Source organism: Pelobates fuscus, chromosome 1, assembly GCF_036172605.1.
Source record: "Pelobates fuscus isolate aPelFus1 chromosome 1, aPelFus1.pri, whole genome shotgun sequence".
NCBI lineage: Eukaryota > Metazoa > Chordata > Amphibia > Anura > Pelobatidae > Pelobates > Pelobates fuscus.
Window position 1 is genome coordinate 293423126 of NC_086317.1, and position 21093 is coordinate 293444218.

General features: G+C 42.4%; 1 protein-coding gene across 1 annotated transcript in view; it reads left to right on the forward strand.

The window, feature by feature from the left end:
- The window catches only part of ABI3BP (ABI family member 3 binding protein), a 416270-nt gene extending 405336 nt beyond the window's left edge, over window positions 1–10934 (forward strand). Inside the window, exons 71-72 of the mRNA XM_063457646.1 lie at window positions 7372–7494; window positions 9905–10934. Coding sequence (XP_063313716.1) covers window positions 7372–7494; window positions 9905–10020 — 239 coding nt within the window. The 3' untranslated portion in view covers window positions 10021–10934. The remainder of the gene's footprint in view (window positions 1–7371; window positions 7495–9904) is intronic.
- Window positions 10935–21093: the final 10159 nt, after the last annotated feature.

A 21093-nucleotide genomic window follows, 5' to 3' on the forward strand; every position in this document is an offset into this window, starting at 1 on the left:
TATTATTTGTCATTTTTGAGAACTAGTGCCAAAAATGGCACCGCCTATTCAGGGTGGAGGCTTGTAATTTATAAATAGGCAAAAACTGATTTTCTTTCCAGTACATAATGAAACTTGAGGATTATAGCTGACATATCACATTGTTGCTATGTTTTTTTACTTACAATTTTCCAAGTCCCATTATAGCCCCATTTAGGGTATAATATGCATATCTGGATTTTTGCTATTTAAAATGCACAACTATGCACTGGTCAATATGAAAATTAAAAGGGACCCATCACTTTCTGGAGATTACACCAAATAAAATTTTTGGTATAATATGTCTGATAGAATAAAATATAGAAAATCAGCTGTAACTGTTTTTCACCATTTTTCATATGATGCTCCATTTTTCTCTTAAATGTATTAAAGATTTAGCAAGTGATTAAAATAGTTCGGACAAAGCATGGGCACATAGAGCAAAGGAGAAAGATAAACAAAAATAACGTTTCATTTTCTTATTTTCTGTATGCTTTTTCTATGCTGATTGCTAGGTGCGAGGGACAGGGTGTATAACAATGATTGACAGGGAGCTAAGATGTTGCAGAACGGAGGGTGGATTGCTACATTACATTTTATTTTGCACACCACAAAAATACATATGTGTTAAATATATGGGACAAGTAAGCATTACATTAACCCCCTAAGGACACATGACATGTGTGACATGTCATGATTCCATTTTATTCCAGAAGTTTGGTCCTTAAGGGGTTAAAGGGACACTCTAGTCACCAGAACCACTACAGCTTAATGTAGTTGTTCTGGTGTCTATAGCCTGTCCCTGCAGGCTTTTAAATGGGAACACTACTTTTTTTCAGAGAAAAGGCAGTGTTTCCATTGCTGGCTAGCAATACCTCTAGTGGCAGTCATGCAGACTAGGTGCTTCCTAGTTTAGAGCTGCATGGTGTGCACCACCTACGTACAGCGCTAATGCTGATCGCTCCCCTTCCTGATCGCTAGGAGGAGATGCTGGTTGGTGCAGTGTTTTGCTGCACATGCGCAATAGCCTCCCAATGCTTTCCTATGGGAAAACATTGGATTGGCTGAGATAGTCAAGACTGATGATCTCAGCCATTGAGACGAAGCCAACCCTGGCAAGACCAGCACAGCAGGAGAGAAAAAGGTAAGTAATACAATTTTCACTCCACAGAGAGGGGGGCCAGACCAATAAACATTTATTCCAGAATTATTTTGTTAGGGATACCTGTTTGTATTCCTGACAGTATTGTGTTCCTTTAAATATCCTGGCCATTGACCAGATTCCTTTAAATCACATTTGCTACTTATCTCCCCAATGTAAATTGTAGTGTACCACTTTGCTTAATTCTGCATAATATACAGAATAATATCATTTTAAAGAGCCACTGAAAGAACATATATAACTAATTCAAAATAAACTTACCTGGGACAGAACACTGATGTACTTTTCTTAGTATATGCATACATGCGATTACTTTTCCATTAAAGTCTGTTTTGTTTAGTTTTTTTGTTTATTTTTTTATTTTGCAATGTTAGGTCAAACATACTCAGTTTATCCTGTGAGTGAGCTTTCCTCAGAATAGGTAAAAAAAAAAAAAATAAGCATAAATTTTTTTTATTTGTAACATATCTATTTCTATTGTAATTGTCTAGTTGTTATGAACACCTTTTCTATATACCTAAATATTACAAATATGCAAATGAATACAGCAAAATTATGGAAATAAAGCAACGTAGTCCCTCAATTTACAAACAAAAGCCAAAAACCTTGAAAATGGGACATATTAGAAAAATAAACCATGTTAACACAACTTTTAATTAGTAATTATTATAACTTTTTTTAAATAAATTTATTTAAAGTAAACATCATTCTTTTTTTTGCTGTATCTACCCTGCCGCTATTTCTAAATTAGTGACCTCCAGCCCCGGTCAGTTTCCTTGTTGAAATAAGGACTAATGCTAAATTAATTAGTTGAACCAACCTATTTCCTATAGGGATTATTTGCTGACGATTTGTGACGAACTTAAAACCAGGCTGGAAATTGATAAAAATCTTCAATGAATCTGTTTTTCCATTTATTCTATTGTAACCTAAATATTACAAAGTTAATCACCACAATTTCCTCTTTAATTAGTATATCCTTTTGTGTGTTTTTTATTTGATAAGCTGAACTTGAGGGCAATCTGTTTCATCACTGTACCCTAGGAAACATTACACTTTCCCATCCCTGGCAATAAGAGTACCAGATAGCTGTGTATCATCGACACAACTAAAATCTAATGGGTTTAGTTAAAGTGTAATGAATTATTTCAGTAGAATATCCAAACTCTTTTAATACTCCAGGAGTAAAAATCTATTGATATGTTATTATTTATGGTATTAAGGTCTGAACATGCAATACAAACACAGATTTAACCGCGATACATAACGTCTTTGTTATTTATCTCGAAATTAAAAAAACAAGTTTCATGAGCAAACAAAAATATTGCTACATTTTCACAAACTGAAGTGCAACTTTAAAATATAGAAAAAAAACAACAAAAAAAACCTGTAAACTGCATTGGCTGTAACGTCATTGCACATATTACCTGAATATAAAAACAAGTATCAAGTAACTCAACACAACAAAAAGTTTCTACAGCTAAGTGGTGATTCTAATAGAATTAGAGAATTAAAACTGCTGAATTATTGCTTCTTCCTATAGCAGTAAGCACATCCCACAAGTATTTCGGTATGCTAAATTGCAGTAACAATCTCTCAACATTTTCATAACATTTTCATTCGTTGATAAAAAAAAAAATTGCAATGCAAGTTCGTCAAAATTTTCCTCCTTTTAACTTAATTTTTATTTAGTTGTAGTTTAACATGCAGCTTACATGCAGCTAACGAAAATTATGATGACAATTGTTAGTTTACGAACTTAACACTGATTCTAACCCAAGAGCGCCCAAAATGATAGTTCAGGGAGAGCAAAAGGTGTCAGAGCAGAATCCTAAAATAAAATGAATACACATGAGTAAACAAAAACAGCATAAAATAAAAGTAAGTTCCCGACACTCTTAAAGTGAACCTGTAGTAAATAATTAAATTGGCTCCAAATACATCATGTATCACAGAAATACATGATGTATTCAAAGTAAAATATTGACATATACTCACCTCTGTTCCAGCACTGACATCTTCTGAGCTTTGTGGGTGTTACTCTTTATGTAACACCCACTTCTGGTCCATCTTCTGACCCACCTTCAGTTTCATGTGATTTGTAAACCTCCTGTGTGACACCGTCATGTAACTCTGTTTGTATACTCCCTAGCCAGCGCTTGCAGGGTAGTTCCATAGCAAACACAGCACATGTGCTGTAGTTACTATGCTTGGGAGAGCAGACGACACAGCCTATAGGAGGTCTCTTCTGATTTCCTTGCCAGTCAAATCGTCGGCATAGAGTGTATGCCAAAGATTTGACTGAGAGGACCTATTTTTAGATAGGTTTTTCTCCCATTCTATACATTTGCTTGCAAATCCGCAAGAACATGACAGGAACCCTTAAACTAAATAAGTGCCATAGCTGGTTTCCTTTAGGGCAATGGTCAAACTACAAATCCTTACTATGCCAATTAAACTGAGCATGCATCGAATATATTTCATTTTAAAACTAATTAAGTAAAAGAAAATAACAACAAAGAAATAACAAAAAAAGCAAAAGAAAATAACAACAAAGAAATAACAAAAAAAGCAATGTTATATTTCATTAAAATCACAAGATCTCCATAAGATGATGCTGGCTTGGCAATGTGTATCAAACGACGAAACGCCATCTGTCGTACAGGCATTAGTCATTTTGTTGTTTTCATGGTGGAAAATAATAGCGTCACAGTATAAAAAACATATTTTAGGGCATGTTAAAGCCTTTTAGATAGTATATGCGTGTAATAAAGAGGAGTTACAGAGGTTTTAAGTTAATTTCTGCAAAGGGAAAACAAATGATGCAACAATTACAACATGTGTTACTCTAAATCCAGTACTGTACTCGATTATTGGACAAGCACTTCCTAAATTAGCAGCAGGCTCATTTTTAGGAAATACATTTATTAGTTTTCTATATTTTAAACTTAATTACAGTGGGAGGAAAATATGTTTCTAGAGCTGTCTGTCATGTATGATACAGCTGTAATATTTTTAGACCTGAAGGCAATGATGTATTCTGGCCTAGGGCAGCACTTTTAGGTGGGACGCCACAGGCCACAACACTAAAGGAAAGCTTTAAGTACCATACCCAATAAGCAAAAATGTTCCTCGGGCCCACTGGACATCGTTTCCTGTATGCTCCACTTCAGACAGTGTTCCTCTGTCTAAGCTGTGCCCAACAGTGGTTAAGGAGCTTGGAGTGTCCTTATATTTGTTTATTTATTTATTTTCTTTCTAAATAAAAGACAAACATGTCAGCTCTTCAGCAACTCCTAGTTCATCCCCATCTCTGTATCTTCCCCTCTGACACATATTATTCAGCTATTGGAGCTGTGTAATGGACATGGGGTAGGAGAAGACAAGGCTTTTCCAGCGCCTGCATGACATTGCCACTGTATTCCACTCATTACATGAGCTAGCTTTGTTTTTGGTATGAGCAATACGCTGTGATAACATACAGAAACATTGTAATACCTGCTTTATTGTATCCACCATAAACCATGCTTAAGCCAGTGGAGCAGGAGTCTAGCAAAGAGTAACATTCGTACACCAAATGTATGGAAACTACAGTTTACTACACACTAGGCTTGCTGAGCTGTCAGTGTAAAAAATGTAATTCTACAGCATACTCACATGCAGACCCAGACAATCTCACTGACACAAACTCATTGATACACAGGCTCACAGACAAACAACCTCATTATAACAATCACCTTATAACATCCACCCCTGCACATGTAGGTATAGTAATTGGGTGTTAGAACTAAACCCCCTGGCATATAGAGTTAGAGGTTAGAGAGTACTTGAAGGGTTCAATGCGCAATTAGGTATGCTGCTCAGGTAAATCTCCATCTGTTGTAATTAGAGTAGGTTAAAGGAAAAACATCCCCCCCTCCTCTCCCTCCAGACAAATGGGAAGATGACAGAAACTAATGAAAAATAGAAAAAAGTCTCTGAGTTTGTTGGGGGACTACACTAATTCCAGGCCGGAACCAACGGAACCAAACAGATCTATGTCTGTAGAAAATGTGAACCAGATGCTGTCCCTATTTACCTCAGCACCGCAGAAGGCTAGTGCCTACCTGCACCAACGGTGGCTAAAGACAATAGTTACACAAAGAAGTGCATAGTGCTACCCATGTGAACCAAAACTAAGTGATAAAGAAAACAAAAATACGCCCAACGCACGTTTTGGCGTGTGAACACGTCATCGTCAGGGGCATTCTGAACACGCTGAAATGCGTGTGTTCACCCCATCACTATACCTGCCTGTCCAGGGTTGGATGTTATAAAGTGACATCCCATAGAGCAGCTTTTATAGCTTGCCCTTCAATACATTGCGCTGATCTTGGTCTATTTTAGAAGTATTAGTATTTATCAATGCTCACTACAGACAAACTCACTGACACACACACACAAGATCACTACAGACAAGCTCATTGTCACACACACATGCTCACTACAGACAAGCTCACTGACATATACAAATGCTAACTATAGAAAAGCTCAACGACACACACAAGCTGACTTACAGACAAGCTCACTGTCACATATACACATGCTCACTACAAACATGCTCACTGACACATACATGCTCACTACAGACAAGTTCGCTGATACACACATGCTCACTACAGACAAGCTCGCAGACACACACATGCTCACTACAAACTCACTAACTCACACACAAGTTTACTGCAGACAAGCTCACTGACACACACATGCTCACTACAAACTCACTGACACACACACATGATCACTTACAGACAAACTCACTGACACAAACACACACATACACACACATACAAGCTTACTCACTAATAGGCACAGACACACACAATTACAATCACTGCCATGGGCTGAAGCCTACCTGTCAAAGAAGGCTGTGGGAGACTGGGAGGTGAAGTTACCATGTTCTGTCCTCTTCCTTCCAGTGAGGTCAGCAGCATGAGTGTGGGGGCAGGGCTTGTGAAGGGGTGGGGCTTGTGTGAATGTGGGGGCAGATCATAGAGGCACCAAATTGCTGGGGATTCGGAAAGGAGCCTCACAGTGAGCCCTCTGGCCCCTTGGCAGCATAAATGCGGCCCCCAGCACCTCCCTCCAGCCGCCAGCACCTCATTCAATCTTTTCCTCGAATTGAGCTGTCACAGACCAGGGTAAAATTGCCTGTGGGGAGGGAGCATGTTAAAAAATCCAGGGAGTAGGCACTTGCCTCCTACTTGCCCATCCCTGTAGACACCCATGTACTGGGGTTTGACGGGTCTTTTGTAAAGTACTCACCCTCCTACATCTTCTGTAGAGCAGTTAGCCTTCTATGGAGTGGTTATACAGTGTGTATGACTAAAAGCTTCCCCTTCTCCTCCTGCAAGGCATTTCCTGTGTTAGATGCTGTAAGTGGGCAGATGGGAAGTGATCCCTTCCTCTTCCCTTCCAAATCCTAATACTTATTTCTCCACTATCCTATTCATGCTCAAAAAGGCACTTTATAAAACAGGTGCCTACTTTGCCTAATGGGAAATCCAGTCCTGCTTGTAAGTTTGTGTAGCAAGACTGACAGCCATTATTAGACAGCTGCGGAAGAAACATATTGCAGAAATGTGTAAATAGGGACATGTCCATGGAGAAAAGAAGCACATTTTTTGCCATACTTTTTAGAACAGAAGCAGAACATGAGTTGACATACTTGACAGTTGACAGTAATCATGGTAACAACTTGGCTTAAAATCAGATTTTCCTAAAACACAGTAGTAATATGTGAGTCTATAATGTACCTCCCAACGTTAGGAGGCATGAAAGAGGAAAGGGGCTGGAGTAGATGTGATGCTAAAGCCTTGTGCGCCAAACACACTGATGATGAGACAGAGTCAGGCGCTGCCATAATGTCTACCCAGAGTGTATGTGGGCATAGCTGACGTATCAAATTAGGCCAGCAGCCCCCCACACCCTTAATGGCTACCCATGCCCACAATTGAAACACTGTATGGGCAGTAAAGACCTAACGGCACAAGCAAATCAAATGAAAATTGTCTGTCGTCTTTATAAATGTTTAGACTATACTTAGAAAATGTGAATAAAAACATATGTGGCGGATGCTACATATTGTTCATTTGTTAGTACATTTAATCAGTTCTATGTTTGGCATAGTTACATGTTTTTCTTTCTTCCAGGAACATTTTACAATATAGGTGACCAGTCTGGATTTGGGGAGGACCACTGCCAGTTTGTCGACTCATTCCTTGATGGAAGGACAGGTCAACAGCTATCACCTGAACAACTGACAAGCAGAAAAGGTAAAAAAAAATATATACTGAGCATAATTACCTTTTTTTTTAAAAAAACATGTGATATATATATACACACACACGCAATATATATACAAAAGTATTGTGACACCTGACCATTACACACACAAGGAACTTTATGACATTGCATTCTAAATACATAGATAGTAATATGTAGTTGGTTTCCTCTTGGCAGCTATAAGTACTTCCAATCTCTGTTCCAGTTCATCCCAAAAGTGTTTGATGGGGTTGAGGTCATGTCGAGGTCATGGCTCTGTGTTGGCCAGTCACGTTCTTCCACACCAAACTCATCCAACCATGTCTGTATGCACCTTGCTTTGTGCAACGGCTCTGATTTAAAGGGATACTGTAGTGCCAGGAATACAAAGCTTTGTATTCCTGGCACTACCGATTAAAATTATGTCCAATATATCTAATAACCTATTATGATGATGCAAAAACCAAAGTTTGGAAACCATTGCACATATATTAAAAATAAAAATATAATTTCAATTGTAAGTCAATGGTTAATGAAAGATTGTATTATAATTAAAAGCACAGTAGTGCCATGACAGTCCTTAATGACTCCAAATGTTTGGAGAGTTAAGGATTGCCTTTCTGATATAAGTATAAAACTTGTGCAGGGCAAACAAATTTGGTTCCTCCATATCACTCTGGCAAAAAAAAGGAAAAATCTGAATTTAGTTCATATCGCTGTTTAGCTTGGCTTAATATTGGTACTGAAAGCAAATTTGGAAATGCAATTCGGGCAGTCAAAACAGCAGGAACAATGATAACTATGACTGTGCTGGATATTGCTTGGCCTAATGGATACTCAATATCAGGCATTTTCACAATGCCTAGGAATTATGAATTGAGAAAATTAGATTATATATCTGCATAACAAAAAAATTGTAAGTGAGAGAACTTACTTTTGTAATCATTGGAAAACATTTTCTTCTTGCTGTCTTGTTATATGAAAAATGGGGAGCAGAAGTAATTTTAAGCTGAAAAAAGGAGATATATGCAAAAATTGAAAGATAAAGTCAGTGGGCAGTTAATCACCCACTCAATCCTTCCACCACTACAAGAACAAAGCTTTTCCACACAACCACTCTGTAGCCTCCTTCTGTATGAAAAAAACACAGGCACCACAAGACTCAATTGTTTGAGGAACATGCCAAAGAGTTCAAGGTGTTGCTTTGGACTCCAAATTCCCCAATCTTAATCCAAATAAGAATCTAAGGGATCTGCTGGAACAATAAAATTTGATCTATGGTGGCCCTACCTCTCAGCTTGCAGGATTTAAAGGATCTGCTGCAATTTCTTGGTGCCATATGCCACATGACTTGTTCAGTGGTCTTGTGGAGTCAATGCATTGATGCATCAGAGCTGTTTTGGCAGCAAGAGGGGGACTTACCCGATATTAGACAGGTGGTTTTATGTGGCGGCTCAGGAAATGGAAGGAAGTCACGTAATCAACGCAAATTCAGCCAAATACATTTCGAATTTCCATTCTACAAATCTCCAAGTTTGATCATCATTGCTCTATTTGTATAATGTCAACTGGCTCATAGTTACGATTGTCAATATTCAGAGCAAGCTTTAAAGTTTTCTTATTTTTTAAACCTAAAAAAGAAAAGAAAAGAGAGAGAAGACTGGAGCCAATACTATCACATCCTAATAGCTGGGGGGTAACCCCTATTTAAAGTTAGGAAAATGGCAAAAAGAGAGAATAGGAGGATGCAAAGAGGTAACTAGAAAGGTATTGTGGAATACTAACTATAAAAGAATGAGACACAATTCTAAAACGTAACTTTTACTAGATTAAGGGTAAAAAGTCCACCCACTGATAGACTCGCTCTATGATACACAAACTGGACAAAAAATACTAACAAAACACAAAAACAATAATAGCAATCGATCAGGTATGTAATGGGGAGAGTCTACAACACGGTAATAGCATGATTGCCAGGATAGCCCACTAGAAACAGGGTGTATAATAAACTGTCAACCAATAAACACACTTAATTAAAAGAACCTGTAGAGGTAACTGTACCTCTAACCGATCTTAACCTCTAACCGAAGGTAAGTTTTAGAATTGTGTCTCATTCTTTTATAGTTAGTATTCCACAATAACTTTCTAGTTACCTCTTTGCATCCTCCTATTCTCTCTCTTTGCCATTCTTAGTTTTTACATCAATTATACATAAAAATAAACACATTTGCTATGTAAATTTATGAGCACAGAAAACTCAAATACAAATCTTTCAGTTGATAATCTTTTTTATAACCTTTGAGAATTATATAAATCTGTCCATAGGCAATAAAATAATCCAGGCACGAATACCTTGCATTCTATACTGGAAAGTATGACCACTTTTTACGTTCTTATATTGACATTCGTGTTTCTCCACAGGATTTTACAGATCAGTTCGCCAACAACCAGTAGACTTTGGAAACATAGGAGGCAACACGCACATTAGCTACGTCCATTGGTATGAATGTGGCATTGCAATTCCTGGCAAATGGTAATAAGAGGAGAATTCACTTCACTCAAGCACAACTTGGTCGCTAGGAATTGCGCTGGCTTTTATAGTATCCTCATTTTTTAAATGTCTACTAATGTAAAATATGTATTAAAGAAGTCAGAGTAATGAGATTATTATGGAGTAAACATTTTTCAGAGTAGACTGCTTCCATATTTATCAGAATTATCAATATAAAAAGGATATTGTTTTAATAGGATAAAATCTCGGGAAGCTGGCTCCCTGTTCTTGGAATTTTAAGAAAAGCAGTGTCTATATTATTTATCACAATGTTGTAATAAATGTTTTTAGGCAAACTAAATATTCAGATACATCGTTGTAAAAAAAAAAAAATACAGATTTCTAAACCAAGCATTATCAATCAAACCAATCTTTCAATAGTGGTCGTTGTCTAAACAGAATTGTGAATGTTTTAATTTATTTAATCAAAAGACCACAGCATTGACTTCATATCTGTGTGGTTCTTGCACATGTTTAAATGGTGAGTTTCCATTGCAAAATGAACCAAACATTTAGTAATTCCAATACATTCTTTTTTTGGGGTGACAATAGCCAACTACTGTTTTAACATTATATTGCAAAATCTACTAATGTTCACTAAAACACTGTTTTCGTGTACATTTAATTACATGAACATTTTTTTTCCCAAATCCAATCAAGCATTTTAAAAAAACAAGGCAGGTACTTTTATGTGTTCCCTCTGTTGTGTAAGAAGATACTTTACTTTTTAGGCTGCAAATATTTTAAGGTTTAACGTAAGCATGTGATTTATAAATAAAATTGTAATTAACTCTACAAAATGTACAGTATATCCAGTATAGCTTTATTTCCAATGCAACTTGGTTTTGTATCTGAAAAGCAGTATATGAATTCTACAATAAAGAAACCGATCTTTTTTTTAAGCTGTAGTCTGTTTTGTTATTATATAATTGTTTTCCAACGTGTAGCATCAAGCAGTCGTCAAAAGTGGTTAGTAAAATATTTATGAAAACATTTTTAGGAACGTAACAGTCATTGCAAGTCATCTCTCAAGGGTCTGAACAAGTAATCTAAGAGTAAGAGCCCAGGCCTTTTGGATTTTGTTTTTTGTAATTTAAAATTGTAGGGGTGTGCATAAAAAGTACATTCAGGCAGAAAAGCATTAAGAAAAATTCTCATGTTTAGGTTTTGGAATGTAATAAGAAACATCATTACGTATGTAAAGTCCTCATAAGAACTTTGGCTTCATGAATCATGCTCAATTATTTAAGAATGAGTAGGAGGAATATTTTATGAGTGCGAAGAGAGAGCCTGCAACAAGGAACAAAGCAATACACACAATGAAAATGAAAAAAAGAGAGGGCACCGAAATATGTGTTTATCTACCTTCACTACCAAGCAGTTTTGCAAATGAAAAAACAACCCCAAAATCCAAATATTTTGGATGTCCTACAAAATCTAAATTTTACGTGCTATAAATCTATTTTTCCTTAGGATTAGAAGAAGAACATTTACAAGAGGGAGTTCCACTAATTACATCAAGAAAGGCAGGCAGAAACTATAAGATACATTTAAAAATTAAGCTCAAAATTGCCCAAGAATTTACACAAGCCATATTACCCACAAAAATTATTTATTAAATATGGGGGGTGAAAGGCCGTGCAATGTGTTCACAGCCTCTAAGCCTAAAGAAAAAGCAATTTATGGTGAGTTAAAAAAAAACTTCTTCCCCTGGATTAAATGCAGTGCACTTAAAATAGGGATAAAAATGACAGGTCTACATTTCACCACTGCTTGTAACACCTTATGCCCAAAAGTAGCATCCTCAGAGGTCTGTATATCTAATTTATAGGCTGGAGAAGGTGTGAATAGAAGACCAAGTGGCTCCTTTGCAAATTGTGCCAGTTTGCCAAAAGCATTTGATGATTTAGACACAGATGAAGAGAAACTTGAAGAAGAGAAGAAGGAAGAGACTTTGAAGCCAGATAATGGTTTCTTTTATCAATCTGGCTAAAGATACATTCAAGGTTATAAGACCTGTCGGTCTAAATGTCCAAAACTTTTTGTCTTTTTCACGTAACATGAGTTCTCTTCAGATTCAGGCAATGGAACTTTTTTTTCTTGTTCTGAGGGCTTTGAGAGAAACTAGGTAATATGGTTTCCTGCTTAATATTGTCCATAGAAGACAGGAAGAAAGGAGGGGTGAAATTCTTTCTCCATACCAAGTAAAAAAAAATTGCTACCAATGCTGGAAGTTCTTCAAGTCTTTCAGCTGATGTAATTGCAACAAGGAAAATGGTCGTCCAGGTCAGAACAGTCAACTGACAATCCTAAAAATGTTCAAGCAGAGGCTTGCATAGAGCTAAAATGGACAAATTAAATTGGAATGGAGGAATCATTTCTATGATTGTTGGAAATGGAAAACTGCTCTGAAGAAACTTGAAACCAGAGCATCTAAAGCTATGTCTATGATGGTGTAAAAATTGATAGGGGAAACCTGAACTTTAAGAAAACCAGGACATAAACCGTATGCAAACCCCAACCAAAGATATTTAAGGAGACAAGTAACAGAAGACAATAAAGGCAATAATATTTTTTCCCAAATCCTGGAGTAGACTTTACTCATGGATTCTTTCCTGTGATGTATTTTGTAGGCTGAACTTCTTTTATAACATTTATCCTAGCAGATTCTGAACTTCTAGAATCAGGGCTGCCAATGTAGAACCTTAAACTGAGAAATCTTGGAGAAAGACTGTCACATTCTATTTAGCTTTTTCTGATAAGACCCAGCTGACTGTGGTCATGAATTTGTGCATAAGTCTTCCTTTCACGGTTCTGACATTAGAACTTTCGGTCTTTCCATTTACACATGATTTTTACCTTATTTTTTTTCCCCTACAATCATGATAGTTCATTGAACCCATTCTTTGAAAGACATCTCTATACATGGATTTTTTCCTTAATCCTGTATTTGCCTTTTTGTTCATTGCGTCTTGTAATCTGCTGGAATCTCCAAAAGGCAAGGTGAACTTTTTACCCAACTGTGCAAAAGAAACATTCACTTTGGAGAGATCTTCTAATGTAATATTATATCTCCTGTAACTGGAAAAATTATTTTAAAATGTTCTGTGATAAATGCCTTTTTGGAGGGAGAGTATCATTCTCTTCAGCAAATCTTTAAATTTAGGATGAAACTAAAAATATTTAAATTTCTTATGCCTGCTGAGTTCTTGTTCTGCTGGAAACTCCTCTTCTTCCATGAGCAGTTTAACATATTTGATATGTTTATGCAAGCTTTCCTCCAAAAAATCTAAATTCTTAATAAGAAGAGTCTGATGAATCAGCAGATGATGCTGTTGAGAATAAAGAATCAGAACTGGACTTGGGATCTTCCCGTTTCATTTTCTTGCATTTTGTCGAGATCTTGCAGCTGGCTCAGGAGGCAGATCTGACTGGCCTGATTGAATTGCTGTTGGTTTGATATTCAGAAATGTTTGTTGAGACTGGATTGAAACCATGCTAAAAATTAACATACTTCACTTTTCTCGCTTCCTTTGAAGCTTTTTGAAACAGAGATTAAAACTTTTCTTCTTACAGTCATCTGGCATTGGCTGGTTGTAAGATGCACAAATTAAATGCTTGGATTTAGAGAGACATTTTCCAAAGACTCAGGATTAGACCTACTGAATAAAAGAAAAGATTTTGCAAAACTAACTAACTTAATGGGACCAAAGACACCATTAAGGTAAAAGCATGGTGTCTTAACTTGATTGACCTCTGAGTATGCTGATGAATAGGTGAATAGGACTGAGAATCTCCTGGCTGCCAGAATGTCGCTGCTGGATTTAAATAGCCACCTAGGTACTGCAGTACCTCCAGCCACTCTCCAATTACCTTCTTTTCAGGGAGGAAGGGCGGCTGGTGTCTCTTTCTTCATCTCCTTATCAGCCACCCTCTGATGGATGGTGGCTGTTCTGTGCCTCTGGTTGTGGCCTCTGGTTGTGGGACATAATATTCTACACAGGAGAGTAGGGTAACAGCATCTATAATGCATGAAGAATGATGAAAGTACCGAGGCCTGACAAACAGAGGATGCTGTCATTAATACCACTACTCCAAGCATACCGGAGGCTTGCTCCAGGATAGAGTTAAAAAGTTGTCCTTTGGCTTGTTCCTATTAAAGGCTGTTTGATTTAATGCAAAAACAGAGTGGTAGACCGCGCCACAGAGCAATTCCTCTGTGGCGCGGTCTACCACTCTGTTTTTGCACTTTTTGGTTATTAGCAGGTATTGGGAAGTCCTGCTGGTTCACTGCTGCCGTATATTTTAACTATTTTAGAGAGCGCCTACACCTGCTTTTTCTGTTTGATTTAATGTCTATGTCTGAACTCTTCTTGAAATTACCTACAATTGGAAGTGTGTCGCTCCTCACAGAGCAATCACATGGTCCCAATCAGGGCCGCCATCAGGGCATGACAACCATAACAGTTGTCATGGGCCCGGCGGTCCTGGGGGGCCCCGAGCCCCACATACTGCTTCAGTAAGTAATGGCTGAGCTGGGGAGTTAAACAATCTCCCCAGCCAGCCTGCACTCAGCAAGGGGCCCGCCCAGCCGTCCGCGGGCCCCTGCTGCTACTAATCATCTCCTCCGTGCAGGGCACACTGAGGGACAGCTATAGAGGCCTTCCAAAGACCCCACTAGGCTGCCCCTCAGTGTGCCTGTCTCCAAACACAGCCTCACTGAGCTGCCTGTAACACTGCTCAGGGCAGCTCCGTGCAGCTTGTTCTGCAGGAAGTGACATCATCAGTCACAGTGCAGAGTGAGCTGTGCGGAGCTGCCCTGAGCAGACTTACAGGCAGCGTGTCAGCATTGTGAGGTTCCTTCAGAAGAGGACCACCAGAGAGGTAAGGTTTGGGAGGGTTTTGGGAGCCCCTACCCCCCCTTGCTCCCACTGCATCCCCTACCCCCCTTGCTCCCACTGCATCCCCTACCCCCCTTGCTCCCACTGCATCCCCTACCCCCCTGCTCCCACTGCATCCCCTATCCCCCTTACCCCCTTACCCCCTTGCTCCCACTGCATCCCCTACCCCCCTTGCTCCCACTGCACCCCCTACCCCCCCTGCTCCCACTGCATCCCTTACCCCCCTGCTCCCACTGCATCCCCTATGCCCCCTGCTCCCACTGCATCCCCTACCCCCCCTTGCTCCCACTGCATCCCCTGCTCCCACTGCATCCCCTACCCCCCTTGCTCCCACTGCATCCCCTACCCCCCTTGCTCCCACTGCATCCCCCTAACCCCCTGCTCCCACTGCATCCCCTACCCCCTTGCTCCCACTGCATCCCCTACCCCCTTGCTCCCACTGCATCCCCTACCCCCTTGCTCCCACTGCATCCCCTACCCCCTGCTCTCACTGCATCCCCTACCCCCCTGCTCTCACTGCATCCCCTACCCCCCTGCTCCCACTGCATATCCCCTACCCCCCTGCTCACACTGCATATCCCCTACCCCCCTGCTCCCACTGCATATCCCCTACCCCCTGCTCCCACTGCATATCCCCTACCCCCCTGCTCCCACTGCATATCCCCTACCCCCCTACCCCCCTGCTCCCACTGCATATCCCCTACCCTCCTGCTCCCACTGCATCCCCTACCCCCCTTGCTCCCACTGCATCCCCTACCCCCCTGCTCCCACTGCATCCCCTACCCCCCTTGCTCCCACTGCATCCCCTACCCCCCTTCTCCCACTGCATCCCCTACCCCCCTTCTCCCACTGCATCCCCTACCCCCCTTCTCCCACTGCATCCCCTACCCCCCTTCTCCCACTGCATCCCCTACCCCCCTTCTCCCACTGCATCCCCTACCCCCCCTTCTCCCACTGCATCCCCTACCCCCCTGCTCCCACTGCACCCCCTTCTCCCACTGCATCCCCTACCCCCCCTGCACCCCCTACCCCCACTGCACCCCCTACCCCCCTGCACCCCCTACCCCCCTGCTCCCACTGCATCCCCTACCCCCCTGCTCCCACTGCATCCCCTACCCCCATGCTCCCACTGCATCCCCTACCCCCCTGCTCCCACTGCATCCCCTACCCCCCTGCTCCCACTGCATCCCCTACCCCCCTGCTCCCACTGCATCCCCTACCCCCTGCACTGTGCGCAATGGTAGGGTTTCGCTTTTGGTAGTGGCTAGTGGGCTACCCAACTGCTCCCACTGCAGCTCCTATTACCCTTTGCACCCACTACAGCCTCTATTCCCCCCTGTACACTCTGCAGCCCCTTCCACTCACACCCTTTACAGCCCCTTCCTTTCGGCACCCTCTGCAGTCCCTACCCCTTTGCACGCACAAACATAAAGGGACACTATAGTTACCAGAACAACTACAGCTTAATTTATATTATACAGCTTAATGTAGTTGTTCTGGTGAGTATAGTCTACCACTGCAGGGTTTTTGCTGCAAAGACTGCCTTTTCAGAGAAAATGCAGTGTTTACATTGCTGCCTAGGAACACCTAGGCGCTTCCTGTGTCAGTGTTGCAAAATGTGCAGCACTGACATTCAACATCTCCATGCTCTGCATGTCGACGCTGAACGCTTGTCATAGAGAAGCACATAAATATATGTGCGCAGAGGGCCCCCTGCTACCTGTACGACGAAGTGGGGGCCCAGCAGCAAACTCTGTCCTCCTTTCCAGCTGCTCTCTGTCTAACTTTCCTGCACCCTGCGGCTGCCAGAGCGTTGCCACGGGTTACTGTCTTGTGAGATTTAGTCAGAGAAGAGCTGGAAAGGAAGACAATGTGTGCTGCTGGGCCCCCTCTTCAATGTACCGCGGCTGGCTCCCTCCACCATGCCACTGGATCAACAGGAAATGCAATCTCCCCCCTCCCTGGCACGGTAAGAACCAGGGAGGGGGGAATAAAATTGAAATATACACAAATAAATAAATAAAATAATACTCCCCTCCCCCCTATTTTACACACACACACTGAATCCTTACAAGCACACTCTGCACTACACACACACACACTACATTCACTCAACACACTCTGCACTACACATACACTACATTCACTAAAACACTCTGCACTCACTACAAACACTACATTTACTAAACACACTCTGCACTACACTACATTCACTAAACACACACTTTGCGCTACAGACACACACTACATTCACTATACACTCTGCACTACATTCACTATACACTCTGCACTACATTCACTATACACTCTGCACTACATTCACTATACACTCTGCACTCACTACAAACACTACATTCACTAAACACACTCTGCACTACACACGCACTACATTCACTAAACACACTTTGTACTACACACACACTACATTCACTATACACACGTTTCACTCACTACAAACACACTACATTCACTACAAACACACTACATCCACTACAAAAACACACACTCTGCATTCACTATACACACACCTGCATTCACTACACACACACTCTGCATCTAATGCATGCATACAAACATTACATACATTACACAAACGTACAATCTGCATCCACTATATACACTGCATCCATGACACACATACTGCATCCACTATACACACTGCATCCATGACACACATACCGCATCCACTATACACACTGCATCCACTATACACATTCTACATCCACTATACACATTCTACATCCACTATACACACTGCATCCACTATACACATTCTACATCCACTATACACACTGCATCCATGACACACATACCGCATCCACTATACACACACACACTTCATCCTTGTGGGCGGACTCGGGCCCAGATCTTGAGCTGTGTCAGGGGCCCTAAAATTTCTGATGGCAGCCCTGGTCCCAATAAGCGTCTATAGAGATGACTGCAGGGGAACTGCCTGGACTGTCAAGCAGTGTCAATGCTGCGGCAAAATCCAATATCTAATATTAAATATCAATATTTAATAAAGCCAATATATATATATATATATATATATATATATATATATATAAATTCATACTTAGTTTATTTGCTACAATGTAAAGTAGTTAGTGTACAGTCTGTATAACAGTGTAAATTTGCTGTCCCCTCAAAATAACACACAGCCATTAATGTCTAAACAAAAGTGAGTACACCCCTAAGTTGAAATCTCCAAATTGGGTCCAAAGTGTCAATATTTTGTGTGGCCACCATTATTTTTCCAGCACTGCCTTAACCCTCATGGGCATGGAGTTCACCAGAGCTTCACAGGTTGCCACTGGAGTCCTCTTCCACTCCTCCATGACGACATCACGGAGCTGGTGGATGTTAGAGACCTTGTGCTCCCACACCTTCCATTTGAGGATGCCACACATATGCTCAATAGGGTTAAGGTCTGGAGACATGCTTGGCCAGTCCATCACCTTTACCTTCAGCTTCTTTAGCAAGGCAGTGGTTGTCTTGGAGGTGCCCTGCGGCCCAGTCTCCGAAGGGAGGGGATCATGCTCTGCTTCATTATGTCACAGTACATGTTGGCATTCATGGTTCCCTCAATGAACTGTAGCAACCCAGTGACACTCCCACCACAATGCTTGACTGTAGACACACTTGTCTTTGTACTTCACACCTGGTTGCCGCCACACATGCTTGACACCATCTGGACCACAAGACATAGTTCCAGTAATCCATGTGCTTAGCCTGCTTGTCTTCAGCAAACTGTTTGCATGCTTTCTTGTGCATCATCTTTAGAAGAGACTTCCTTCTAAGACAACAGCCATGCAGACCAATTTGATGCAGTATGCGGCGTATGGTCTGAGCACTGACAGGCTGACCCCCCACCCCTTCAACCTCTGCAGCAATGCTGGCAGCACTCATACATCTATTTTCCAAAGACAACCTATGGATATGATGCTGAGCATGAGCACGAGCACTCAACTTCTTTGGTCGACAGGGGCGGACTGAGAACCCTCAGGGCTCCCGGGCAAAATAAATCAAGGGCCCCCTTACAGGCCCCACCCATACTCTGCAGCAAGCGCCACCCATGTCCCGCCTCCATGCACCGCCTCCAGCCACACCCTACACAATCTTTAGACACAAGGAACAAAAGTGCAATAATCCCTTCGAGGCCCCAGTAGAGACTACAATTGAGGGCTAATGGGCCATGGAGGGGGGTCTTTCTAGTAGAGGCTATCTCAGTGTCCTTTAGAGAGTGTGTTAGAAAGAATCCCCTCCAGGCCCTATTAGAGACTACAATGGAGTCTAATAGGCTTGGAAGGGGGTCTTTCTAACAGAGGCCATCTCAGTGTCCCTGCTGGAAACAGTCGCCTCCAGGCCCCAGTAGAGATTACAATTGAGGGCTAATGGGCCATGGAGGGGGGGAGCATTCTAGCAGAGGCTATCTCAGTGTCCTTTAGAGGGTGTGTTAGAAAGAATTTCCTCCAGGTCCCATTAGAGACTACAATTGAGTCTAATGGGGCCTGGAGGGGGGTCTCTCCAACACTCTGGTTCCTATTCACAATATAGCAACACAACATAGCTCGCTGATACCTAGGCCAAGTTGGCTCCTCTTACCTTAATTACTGTTGCTGGCTGGCAGTCTGTGGGCTTGCTGGAAGGCTGTGGGCTTGCTGGCTGCGGCTGGCAGGCTGTGGGCTTGCTGGCAGGCTGTGGGCTTGCTGGCTACTGCCGGCAGGCTGTGGGCTTGCTGGCTGCGGCTGGCAGGCTGTGGCTTGCTGGTTGGCAGGCTGTGGCTTGCTGGCTGCGGTTGGCAGGCTGTGGGCTTGCTGGCTGTAAGCCTAACTGGTGGCCTGTGGGCTGGCTGGCCGGCCTATGGGCTGGCTGGCTGGCTGGCCGGCCTGTGGGCTGGCTGGCTTGCTGGCTACTGGGGCACTTGTAGATTATTTAAAGAAATAATATATGCACAATAACCACTACTGCTCTGTGTAGTCGTTATGGTGCCAGGAGGGCCGGGACCCCCTTTCAGAGTAAGTAGTCAAACCGTTTAAGAACAGTTTGACAACTTACCTGGGGTCTGCTGGGATATGAGGCTGTAGTAGGGTATAGGAGCAGTGGTGCAATGTGTAAGGGGTGCAGTGTGTGTGAAAGGTTCAGTGTGTGTGAGGGAGTGTAGTGTGTGAATGTGTAGGGTGTGTGGGGCAATGTGTGTATGAGGGGGCTGTGTATGTGTGTGGCAATGTTAGTATGGGGGGCTGTGTGTGTATGGGCAGTGTATGTGTGTGTGTGTGAGGCAATGTGTGTAAATGTGTATGGTGTGTGTATGGGGGGCAGTGTGTGAATGTGTATGGTGTGTGGGGGCAGTGTGTTTATGGGGCTAGAGTTCACTCTCACCACTGCGACCACCAGGAATCCCTGGTGGTCACAGTGTTGAGAGTGAACTCTAGCCCGTAGCTCCAGGGCTAGAGTTTACTCTCGTAAGAGCCGTAACGTTGCCGTGGTAACCGCGGCAACGATCTGTGCTCGCGCAATAAGGACCCAGAGGAGCTGAAGACTGAGTTCCCGGGTCCTCTCTTCCTCCCTCCCCTGCAGGCTGCCCGCACGGTGCCTGCGGACAGGGGAGGGGGCAATTGCCCTCCTCTTACTCCCCCCTCACTCTCTTCTTACCCCCCTTCTTACTCTCCCCCTCTTCTTACTCCCCCCCCATCTTCTTACTCCCCCTTCCCCTTCTTCTTACTCCCACCTCTTCTTACTCCTCCCTCTTCTTACTCCCCCCTCTTCTTACTCCCCTCCCCCCTCTTCTTATTCCCCTCCCCCTCTTCTTACCCCCCTCCCCCCTCTTCTTACTCCCCCCTCTCCCTCTTCTTACTCCCCCTCCCCCTCTTCTCACCCCCCCCCCTCTTTCTTCTCACCCCCTCCTCCCTCCCTCTTCCTCTTTTTACTCCCCCTCCCTCTCTTCTTACCCCCCCACCCCCCTCTTCTTACCCCCCTCCCCCTCTTCTTACCCCCCCTCCCCTCTCTTCTTACTCTTCCCTCCCCCTCTTCTTACTCCCCCTCTTCTCACCCCCCTCCCTCTTTCTTCTCACCCCCTCCTCCCTCCCTCCCTCTTTCTTCTCACCCCCTCCCTCTTTCTTCTCACCCCCCCTCCCTCTTTCTTCTCATACCCTCCC